Source organism: Palaemon carinicauda, chromosome 35 (genome assembly GCF_036898095.1).
Source record: "Palaemon carinicauda isolate YSFRI2023 chromosome 35, ASM3689809v2, whole genome shotgun sequence".
Taxonomy (NCBI): Eukaryota; Metazoa; Arthropoda; class Malacostraca; order Decapoda; family Palaemonidae; genus Palaemon; species Palaemon carinicauda.
The window spans coordinates 63,952,097-63,964,596 of record NC_090759.1 but is presented as its reverse complement, the minus strand read 5'-3'; the positions used below and the strand labels follow the sequence as shown (position 1 = coordinate 63,964,596).

The following is a 12,500-nucleotide window of genomic DNA, read 5'->3' as shown; positions in this document are numbered from 1 at the left end:
GCTTGTTTTGTAGCTGTAATATCTCTTATGTTGATTTGAGCAAATGATCTGTATCGACTCTGGGTTCGAGTATTGCCACGGAAAGATTACGTCATCTCGTTCTTTTTAATTGGATCTAGAATAGGCTGGTAGTTATCAGCGAGTCATAAAGATAGGGCATATTTATATGTGTGTATATATATATAAATGTATACATATATATATATATATATATATATATATATATATATATATATATATATATACAGTATATATATATATATATATATACAGTATATATATATATATACAGTATATATATATATATATATATATATATATATATATATATATATATACAGTATATATATATATATACATATATATGTATATATGTGTATATATATATATATATATATCTGTATATATAAATATATATATGTATAAATAAATATATATATATACATACATGTATATATATAAATATATATATGTATACATATGTATATATATATATATAAATATATATATATATATGTATACATATGTATATATATATACACATGTATATATATGTGTATATATAAGTATATATATATATATATATATATATGTATGTATATGTATATATAAATATATTTATATGTATATATATAAATATATGTGTATATATATATAACGGATTTTGAGCGAAGCGAAGAATCTATTTTTGGGTGAGATGGCCATGTCGTCCTGATGGAAGTTCCTATAGGGTAGCTTCCTAGGGTATATTACAACTACGGCGATATTCCCAGAGAATTTACCTTAAGGTACCAGAATTCTAACTCCTGGAGCGAGTATCCCTCGTGAAAGGGATATCGCGACATATCAGAGGACGTATTCTAGACACGCCACATGGCAATCTACATCCTGGACAGAGATTTCGTCTCGTAGGAGGTGATTGGTGAGATACGAATTCGGGAAAGAAAAAGGGGAGCCGCTCCCAAGGCTTCCCTATCCCCCGATTCGTATGCGTGCCTGGCGCCAATCCTGGCGCCATCTGTATTCCTTGTAGCGTACACGAGGTGCTACAGATACTGTATGTAGGGAGGGGTCCTACAGCCCTTTCTTAGAAAGGCAAGGGCGGGTCCATCAGGACGACATGGCCATCTCACCCAAAAATAGATTTTTCGATTCGCTCAAAATCCGTTTTTTGGGCTCAAGCCATGTCGTCCTGATGGAAGTGTACCAGAGCATTACTGTATCTGTGGATTCTCAGAACGTGCCGTACTCCCCGGAGGTAATTTTTTCCCGGTCGACTAGACCTAGAGACCTAAGATGTTACCGTTATACATCTTTTCAACTAACTATAAACTATGTTAGAGCTTCCTGCCCCCTACAGGGAAGAGTCCTACTAGACTCTGGAAAAGTCTTGAAGAGTACATATATCTATGTATGAATACCAGGCAAGCTAATATAGTGGTCTCGCCCTATATTAAGTAAAGCATAGTTTGTATAGAACCACTGCGTCAATATATATTGACCAGTAATCCGCACAATACTTGTATTGGACAAAGGTTTATATCCGCATAGGAAGAAACTAATAAAACCGCCCTCGTCCCTTTATGGGACGGAGTCCTCCCATTAGGGGACTACATAAACCAATGCAACATAGCTTGCTTAACAGAACAATTCTATCAGAATTATCCCAGATAAGATACATAGAATTAAATGCTCAATTATACCAATAAATTGACACAGGTGAAAGAGACGCAAGGTTCTCAAGAACAAGTTTATTGACAGACAATAAACAGACAGGTTAACAACAAATATATATATATATATATAAAAGAGGATAACCCAAAACTTTAAGCATAAGTATGATAGTAAACAGAACTTGTTTATCTGAAAGAAAAACCATTAAACGCCACTTTAATAAGATACCGAGGTATCAAGTCATAAAAGTCTGTATTAAAAATCAATCACATTAGCGTTAGAAACGCTCGGCACACATGTCTGTACTTAAGCTAGGTTCACCTTTGAAAGAAGGAACAGTCTATGTAGGCACTTGGTGCCCTCATTTAGTTTGTAGTACAGTATGTACCTACACACTCACCCTGGACTTAATCGTCCCAATTAAGACCACTGTTCCTCGCAGAGTTAAACAGTAGGGTTAACTACACGACCCACTGCTACCACAGATCTCTTAAGTTCCTCTACTTGCTTCGCATAGTGGCGAAAGAACACCCTGGAAGACTTCCAGCCTGTGTATGAACGGAGATGTTCAAAATCCATACAATTAAAGAAATTTAGGGATGAGGCAACTTTCCTCGGATCGTGACCTGCGGGTGTACTGTCAGGATCCACTCTGCGAATAAAATATGTGATTTTCGCTCTGAGTTGATTCAGAGATAAATTTGAGCCTGATGTTTCTCCCCTGAATAGTTGACCACCCTTGAAGTCTGAAGTTCTACGAAGATAGACCTTTAGGCATTCTACTGGACATAGAGATGCATCTTCTTTCAGAGGGCAGATTCTCCAGGGACCCCACCTGTTGGTGGGTAACTCATTCTTGGCGAGAAACGTAGGATCCGGAAACAGGTTCAGATCCCCCCCATCCAGGAACTGAACACGACCTGCCTCTCTCGAGAGGGCTACGATCTCACTAACCCTGGCCCCGGACGCGAGTGCAAATAGGAAAATAACTTTTTGCGTCAAATCCTTTAACGCACATTCTTCATTGCTCAACAGGGAGGCGAAATGAAGAACTTTGTCTAAAGACCATGAGATGGGCTTTGGAGGTGCTGAAGGTCTGAGCCTAGCTCAGGCTTTCGGAACTTTATTAAAGATCTCGTTACCTAGGTCGATCTGGAAGGCAAATAAAATGGGTCTCATCAAAGCAGATTTACACACTGAAATCGTGTTAGCTGCCAACCCTTGGCCATGGAGGTGGATGAAGAAAGATAAGCAGAAGTCTGTTGAGATCTCCTGCGGATTCTTTGCCTTTACAAAGGCCACCCATTTTCTCCAAGATGACTCATATTGCCTTCTAGTCGATTTGCACTTATATTCCTCAAGGAAGTCTATGCTGGCTTTCGAAATCCCGAAACGCTTTCTCACCGCAAGGGCGAGAAAATCATGAGCTGCAGGGTCCGGGTTTTCTGTAATGAAGCGCAGACAGTCGACTTCTGGACTCGCTGGGTCAGAACTGGATGTGGTAGCGGCACAAACTTCATCTGTAGTTCCAACGCCAAGGGGAACCACATACTGTTCGCCCACTTGTGGGCCACTATTGCCGCTACCCCCTTGAAGGATCTCAGTTTGTTGAGGACCCTCAACAGAAGGTTGTGAGGAGGGAACAGATAAATCCTGGACCATCTGTTCCAGTCGAGGGACATCGCGTCCACTGCTTCCGCTAAGGGGTCCTCGTACGGGGACACGTACAGGGGCAACTTCTTGTTGTCTTTCGTCGCAAAGAGGTCTATCTGCAGTTCTGGGACTTGATTCAGAATGAAGGAGAATGATCCTGCGTCTAAGGACCATTCCGACTCTATCGGTGTGAACCTGGATAGAGCGTCCGCTGTCACATTGCGGACTCCTTGAAGGTGAACTGCCGACGGGTACCACTTCTTTTCCGCCAATCGGAAAATGGCTAACATCACCTGGTTGAGAGGTGGTGACCTCGACCCTTGTCGATTCAAGCATCTCACAACCACCTCGCTGTCCATCACCAATCTTATGTGGATCGAGTGACGCGGGGAGACTTTCTTTAAGGTAAGGAGCACTGCCATAGCTTCTAGAAAGTTTATATGAAAGGTCCTGAATAGCTTGGACCAAGTCCCCTGGACTTTTTTCCGATGAGAGTGACCTCCCCATCCCTCCTTTGAGGCGTCTGAGTGAATCGTCATCGACGGGGGAGGTGGCTGAAGAAGAACCGACTTCTTTAGATGTCTGGCTTGGGACCAAGGCCTGAGAAGAGTACGTAGCCGAGGCGGCACTGGTCTTCTCAGATCTCTTCGCGCGTTTGATGCATACCTTCTCCAAACTCCGGTTGCATCCTTTAGCTGTGCTCTTAGCACTAGGTCTGTCACTGAAGCAAACTGGAGAGAGCCTAGTACCCTCTCCTGTTCGCATCTTGATATCCTTTCGGAATCTAGAAGTCTCTTGACAGAGCCCGCTATCTCCTTCCTTTTCTTCGTCGGGATGGAGAAACTGTGTGACAAAAGGTCCCAGTGGATTCCCAGCCACTGGAACTTTTGGGATGGAGAAAGTCGAGACTTTTTTCTGTTGATCTTGAAGCCTAGGTACTCTAGGAACTGGATCACCTGACTGGAAGCTTGCAAGCATTCGGTCTCGGATGCTGCCCACACCAGCCAGTCGTCCAGGTAGGCTACTACCTGAATTCCCTTTAGGCGTAATTACTTGAGAGCTGCGCTCGCAAGCTTCGTGAAAATCCTTGGGGCTATGTTTAGCCCGAATGGCATGGCTCTGAAGGCGTATAGTCTCCGTTGTAGCCTGAACCCTAGGTAGGGGGAGAGTCGACGGCTGATTGGAATGTGCCAATAGGCGTCTGACAAGTCTATAGAGACTGAGTATGCCCTCTTGGGCAGTAAGGTCCTTATGTGTTGCAGTGTTAGCATCTTGAATTTGCAATTCACTATGAACTTGTTGAGTGGCGACAAGTCCAGAATGACTCTGAGCTTTTCCGAGTCTTTCTTGGGAACACAAAACAGCCTCCCTTGGAATTTGATGGACTTCACCTTTCGGATCACCTTTTTCTCCAACAGTTCTTGAACGTACTCCTCCAGCACGGGGGTGGAGTGTTGGAAAAACCGAAGGCACGGGGGTGGAGTGCTGTACCAGCTCCAGCCCAGTCCATTCTTGAGTAGGCTTTGGGCCCAGGGATCGAAGGTCCAGCGATCCCAAAATTTCATCAGTCTCCCTCCTACCGGTATCGTTTCACTTGGACTGCCGTCCTGAGGTCTTGCCTCCCTGACCACGACCACCTCTGAATCCCCTTCCCCTTGAGGGGCGCCTAGACGAGCCTCTGGCTGCTCCTCTAGGTTTTGCACGAAAGGAAGAAGACTGTCCTTCGAACGTTGGGGTGAATGTGGTTGACTGACCTGGCACAGCCTGGGGTACCCACTGAAAAGTAGTCGGGGTTTGTGCCACCATCTGGGGCACTGGAGGCAATGGCAATTGCAGTTGCTGTTGCTGTCTAAAAGGCTTGGCTGGCCGAGACGGTAGCCTAGTCCTCATATTCTTCCTCTTTGGTTGAGGACCCTCATCCGGGGAAGACTTTCTTTTGATAGCCAGGCCCCACTTCTGGAGAAGGTTTCTATTCTCCACGGCGGCCTTATCAACAACTTCTTTGACCACATCGGTAGGGAAAAGGTCTTTTCCCCAAATGTTGGAGGAGATTAACTTCCTTGGCTCGTGTCTCACCGTAGCCCCGGTGAACACGAACTCCCTGCAAGCTCTCCTTGCCTTGACGAAGCCATAAAGGTCCTTCGTCACTGTGGCTAGGTGAGACTTAGCCACTACCATGAACATTTCATGGACCTTGGGGTCACTTGCCATCGTCCCAAGAGTAGTCTGATGAGACATTGAGGCAGCCAGTCTTTCTTTTGTCTCGAACTCTCTTCGTAAAAGAGTCGGACAGCTTGGGGAGGTCCTCGCCGAATTGCCGTCCGGCAATATCAGCCTCCAACTTTCCCACTGAGAATGTCAGATGGACATCCTTCCAGTCTTTGTGGTCCATAGGCAGGGCCAGCGACAAGGGTTTACACTCCTCCAGGGAGGGGCAAGGCTTGCCGGCCTCAACTGCCTTTAGGACAGCCGCAAACCCTTTCTGTAGAAAGGGGAAGGCTCTAGCAGGAGAGGACACAAAAGAAGGGAGCTTCTTGCTCAATGCAGCTACCTTCGAGTTAGAGAAGCCCCTCTCTTTCATCGAGGATGAAAGTAGGGCTTGAGCCTTAGCGTGGTCCATAATTATGACCTCCTTCGGCTCTGTCTCCTCCCTTGAAGCTGGTTCTTTTCTCAGCCGGACATAGCAGTCCGGATATGATGCCTTGCTGGGCCAGAATTCCACCTCCTCTAGGGGAACTGAACCCAGCTTATCCGAGATGACGATCTTTCCAGTCGTCATCGGCATGTGCTCAGCATACCTCCATGGGTTAGCATCTGAGCATAAGGGAAGGTCTTTCACATTGAGCCTTTTCCGGGGCCCACGTGATTCTGCCAGGGACTGCATACGCAGTTCCATAGCAGCCGCCTTCTCCTGATTCTCCTTCTGCATTTGTTGGATCATTCCAACAATCGAAGAGAGGGCCTGTCCCAGTTCTACTGAGAGACAGGCCGATGTTGAGGGGATAGGCTCCGGAATCTGAACCGGAGTAGCCGACACCTCGTCGACCTCATCCTCTACGACATCCGGGGTTTGAACTTCATCCTGACCTTCTGCCAGGAGGTCTTGTTCCAAACGTTCGTCCAGGTCAGACATCCTGTCATCTAACTGGATGTCTTGCATCGCGACAGCGACTTCCACGTCCACCTGGACTTGATCTTGAGGGATCTCCTCTTGAGGCTGGGGAATCACTGCATCAGCTGATGCCTGGGGAAAAAGATACGCCCTCATCTTCTCACTTGGAAGATAAGGGCCAGAGGTGTTCTTCTTGAAGCCCCTTACCCAGGTACGAAGCTTCTCCCTTGCTATATCCCTTGATTCCGCCGTTCTAGGGGAATCAAAAGCCTCAGTAATCAGGTTAGTGCATACAGTACATACCTGAGGGTCCCAATACTGGAGATCATCCTTGGAGACAGCGCATGCTGCGTGTCTCCTACAACACTCATGTCCGCAGAGGTTCTTGCTGCGGACGTTGCAGAAAACATTTCCGCACTTCGGAGGGTCCTCCTGTAAAGAGAAGAAATTTCCATGAGTATCAAGTGAACTATGTATCACTGGATATGCATAGTATAGCATAACAATTCATAAAGGAAAGACACACACACTTGTGTTTCCCTCACAACCCATTGTTGCAGCCTTCCAGATAATAAAATCAAAAATGGTTTATCTCTTCTAGAGTAACCAATGCAAGGTTTCCAGAGGAAACAGGTGGAGCTCACACCTAAGCAATGATTTTAAAAACCTGGATAATAGACAGGAAAGAACTCAGCTTCCTATCAGAGGGCAACAGCAAAGGGATGTGCAAGAAAACACAATAGTGTTAGAAGACACAGTGCTGTACCAAAACCCTTACCATAGTTTTCTTCTTACTGTATATGTTATACTGAAGAATACTAGTACAGTATAGGGGATGTGTGCCGGCCTGCCTTTGCCGGCCGGCACACACCACAACTAGCTTTAAAGTATACTACTTAACAGCTATAGGGCGGCAGCACTCTGGTTCAAATGCCTGTGGCGGTCGGCAGCAACTGCCGGCCGGTAACAGCCAATGTTGGCCGGAAATGGCTGCCGGCCAACAACTACACAAGGTAGTACCCAGCTGCCGGCCACACTCTTGGTGACCGGCGGACAAGGGCTGACATAAGCCGGCCGGCAAAGGTACAAGACCGATGCCAGCCGGCAGCAAAAGAACCAGAGGACTACACCTGCCCGGCTGCCGGCCTCATAGGCCGGCAGCCGGGTCAGGTACAGCACTAGAAGAAAAATAGAATGGATGCCGGGATAAGAGTGTACACTACCTCCAAGCCCGGCAACCGAAAGAGTGCATATAAGGAAGGGGAGAAACTAATTCAGGCTTCCTGACCAATGCCGTCTGGCTCTGCCGGCAGGCATGGATGAGGGACCAAGAGAGGTCCGGGCAGCACTCGAAAACATAAGACCCTTGCCGGCCAGCAGCTCTGCCGGCCGGCAAGGGGCTGAGTCAATTCCACATCCTAACCTATACTAGGTCCAGATGTAGAACGACGTACAGTACAGTAAGACCCCTGCCGGCCAGCAGCTCTGCCGGCCAGCAGCTCTGCCGGCCGGCAAGGGGCTGAGTCAATTCCACATCCTAACCTATACTAGGTCCAGATGTAGAACAACGTACAGTACAGTAATGGCTCGGCCATTACGAAGAAAGAGGGGGAAGGGACAAGAGGGTCCTGCCAACCTTGCTTTAGTGACAGATCACCCGCAGCCAAGAAACTTATCTTAGCCTAAGGGAGATCTAAGGGGGAAGGCCAGCAATACTTGCCAGCTCCCAGAGCACCAAAGCAAGGAAGGCGTTGCTACTCCCAAGGAAAGAACTTATCCTCCCCCGAGAACAGCAACGAGGACTAGTCTGGTAGATCACAAAAGAAGGAATCATATCCACAGAAACCTTCGGTAGTGACCTAAGGGAGCTAAGCTCCCTTTGTCTGTGTTAGGTCAGCGAGGGGGACTCAGCCCCAAGCCAGACAGCACAGACTCAGACTAAAAAACTCTGTTATTCTGTCCCTCTTGAACCATAACTACAGGAACAGGAAGGTACAGTAACACCCTAGTATAGTTTTATCGAAAATAAATTCGGAAAAAACCACTTAGGGATAAGCCCAAGGCTTAAACAGAGGGAAAGGGATTGCATACCTTCTCCGAAGAAAAGAAGCAACCGGGGAGTATGATAAAGTATACTAAGGCTCCATAAGCTACTAGCCTAGGCACCAAGAGAATCGATTACCTAAATCACCGAAACTCACTCGTATACTATCTTGGAAATATTCCACACAGTGTAAAATGTATAAAATATAGCCTAAAGCTTCAATAAAATTTTAATTACACTCGGAAAAAACCATAATCATGCATGAAGTACTAGGACCAAACGACTAGGCTACATGGCCTAGCGTAGGCCAGAATGGCGAATACTTCGCCAAATAATACTAAGCACGAAAGGAAATCCTATGTAATGCTAAATAGCTAAAATTTATTAAAGCAAAACAACCAGGAATGTCGCTCTGACTACCTAATTTATACCTAGCGAGCGACAGCATCCAAGACGCCTCTGGTAGGCTACGGCTCTTGTAACAAAGATTAATCCTATTAATCACTCAAAATTTTACCAAGAGCCTACATTTATACATAAAAGACACTATACTCAACTTATCAGAGGCCAACGAAGACGGAGAAGCCATGAAAAGTAGAATAAATCCAAGATTTGCGAGAAAAACAGGAAAAAACACCGAGTTGTTAAGCTACGCAAAAAGGAATACAGATGGCGCCAGGATTGGCGCCAGGCACGCATACGAATCGGGGGATAGGGAAGCCTTGGGAGCGGCTCCCCTTTTTCTTTCCCGAATTCGTATCTCGCCAATCACCTCCTATGAGACGAAATCTCTGTCCAGGATGTAGATTGCCATGTGGCGTGTCTAGAATACGTCCTCTGATATGTCGCGATATCCCTTTCACGAGGGATACTCGCTCCAGGAGTTAGAATTCTGGTACCTTAAGGTAAATTCTCTGGGAATATCGCCGTAGTTGTAATATACCCTAGGAAGCTACCCTATAGGAACTTCCATCAGGACGACATGGCTTGAGCCCAAAAATATATATATATATATATATATATATAGAGAGAGAGAGAGAGAGAGAGAGAGAGAGAGAGAGAGAGAGAGAGAGAGAGAGAGAGAGAGAGAGAGAGAGACCCTGTCATAAAAGCGTCTTTTGTCGATGTTGATCGGTTGTTTTAGGTCTTCATCCAGACAACCGGATATAACGGAATGGATGACATCCCAACCAGAAAGAAAGAAAGAAAGAGAAAAAAATGAATATAATTTTACGCTTTCATTGTGATTTGTAACTCAGGCACTTGTCTCTCCATCTCATTATATTTTTTTCATAATGAAGCTTTATAAACTATAAATTCTGCTGTACCTTTGTTAACAGAAGTTCCAGTGATTAGTTGTAAAAAATCCATACCAATTAATGTATAGATAGATAGATAGATAGATAGGTATACATATGCATGTATGTATGTATACAGTATATAAATATATATATATATATATATATATATATATATATATATATATATATATATATATATGTATATATATACATATATATATATATATATATATATATATATATATATATATGTGTGTGTGTGTGTGTGTGTGTGTGTGTGTGTGCGCGGCAATGGATCAGCCTGGTCCGAGGAGCCCGGAGTAAGTAAGTAATTAAGTGTGTGTGTGTGTGTGTGTATGTGTCCTATAGCTAACCAAAATACGCATCTACACGTGTGTATAAAATCATACAAAAAAGAAATGAATAATTCGAGTCCCACTTCAATATTCACTGAATAAGCAGGAAGAAATTCGTCTCACCCGTATCATGGTCCTTGGCAGCGAAGACTTCTCCGTAAGTTCCTTCTCCGATAATCTCCAGGAGTTCGAACCGGGTGTTGGGGTCCGGGAGGTTATCGAAGTCTATATGCTGGCTCATGCCCATGTACGCCATCTTCTTTGACGCTGGCAAGTAACCTGGTGGCAGAGAAAGAGATTGTTGAGATTATTGGGTATTGCAATTCAGAGAACAGGGATGAAAGGCATGGTATAAGTTTGTAATTTTTTTATTATTATCATCATTCATGCAACAGCATTCATAGGAAATGAGGCTGAAAGCCCATTATTACAATTCAGAGAACAGGGATGAAAGGCATATAGTACATGTTTGTAATTCTGTTATTATTATTATCATTCATGCAACAGCATTCATAGGAAACGAGGCTGAAAGCCCATTATTATTATCATCATCGTTGCCTTGGTATTATTAAAAAAAAAAAAAAAAAAAAAAAAAAATTCTATTCTATTGTGACCATAATCATTATTTCCATCATTATCATGATCACTCAAAATATGCAAAACATCATTAGATGGCATTGCTTTAATAGTTCTAACCTGACGTACCAGACTCCCTACACTACAAAACCAAAAGGACTTTAGCTTACAGTATAAATTTACACAGAATACAATGCCGTTATTTGGGAAACGACAAGAACAACACTTAAAACTAAGACCGCAATCTCAATTGCAAACCTTAATAGAACACGATGAAAAAAAAATAAATAAATAAGAAAAAATAATAAGAAAAAATAATAAAAACCTAATCTACACTTCTCGCAATCTCGCTCTGTTGGCTATGCGCCACTTTCAATCAAGATCCGCATACTTATCTTTAGAATTATCTTGCAAAAGACCAATGAAGTCCTTTATAAGACTGGGACGTAAATCTTTGTCTCATCCATTTCTCTGATCAGGGTTAAGGGCCGGTACTTAGCCAGCCTCATATAAAATCGAGACCAACAAAACCGTTCACCAGTCACGAAGGCATTCGGAAATTGATGGCAAGCTAATAGTTTAGGTTGGGGGCGAAAGAACACAAGGAGATTGCCTTTCAATAACACCGTGTTTTATGGAATTATTATACAGGGTTGCCAGGTTTTCCAAATGACAAAAGGCCAACATCTGATCAACGGCAGCTTTAAAAGGCCAACATAAGAGTAGGAAAAAGTCGAAAATATAGCATTCAAGGCTAACCAATTTCAAAAAGGCCAAATTTAGATATCTAGCACGAAAAAGAGTAGGAAAAGGTCGAAAATATAGCATTCTAGCACGAAAAAGAGTAGGAAAAGGTCGAAAATATAGCATTCAAGGCTAACCAATTTCAAAAAGGACAAATTTAGGTATCTAGCACGAAAAAGGCCAAATTTGCAGTTTTTTTTGGACACGAAAAAGGCCAACCTGGCAACTCTGGGATGGAATCGAATGACTCAAATTCTATTTGACAGAGCTAAGTCTTTTCTTAATCTGTAATCTGTTCAATTTGTTATTAGGTAAAAGCAATTTGGTTCGTGCTTTGTAAGATTCGACAGCCGTTGAAATAGAAGTTTAATTTTTACTTGGATTCGTGTAAGGTTAAATTTTCTCTCACTCAATAACAGCAGTTAATCAAGTGATATGTACAACACTGATAAGAAGTACTAAATTGGTAAAATTTTCATAATAACAAAACAAGGAAATTATTGACATAACAGTGATGCATAAGGATTGCAGAACTTCTTAATCTGAATACGTTACAATATTTGTTTATTTCATATTAGAGAAATATATCATAACAAAGATATCAATTATGATAATAATAGGTGTAAACAATACAGTACAAAGGCCCCCTCCCCCCCCCCCTACTGGAGATAAAAGCATACGTTCGTTTCTAGAAAATATGCAATATAACATTTTGATTATTCATTTTCACCGTTAATAAAAGCGTTTAATCATTGCATAGTATCTCTACGTTACAACTGGATACAGATGAAGGTGGATATATAAAGGATATACAAAAAACTAAAATGAAGTTATAAAAATCGAAGAGTAATCTATTTCTATGCACCAAAAGAAGCCATTGTCTTTGAGTGGTTCCGGCTGGGGCTCTCATCCCGAGGTCGATAAGAGAATCCAGACATTAATGTATCAAAATATATGGCTTGTTTGAATATGAGAAACACGTCTAAATATGCAAAATTTATAATTTTATATATATATACTGTATATATATATATATATAT

At 43.0% G+C, this 12,500-nt stretch overlaps 1 protein-coding gene across 7 annotated transcripts in view; it reads right to left on the bottom strand.

The window, feature by feature from the left end:
• LOC137627799 (myosin-IIIb-like) overlaps positions 1-12,500 on the bottom strand; it is a 205,067-nt gene that overhangs the window by 82,179 nt on the left and 110,388 nt on the right. For all 7 annotated transcript variants that reach the window (XM_068359153.1, XM_068359152.1, XM_068359157.1 and 4 more), the window contains one exon: positions 10,264-10,419. In XM_068359153.1, coding sequence (XP_068215254.1) covers positions 10,264-10,419 — 156 coding nt within the window. The remainder of the gene's footprint in view (positions 1-10,263; positions 10,420-12,500) is intronic.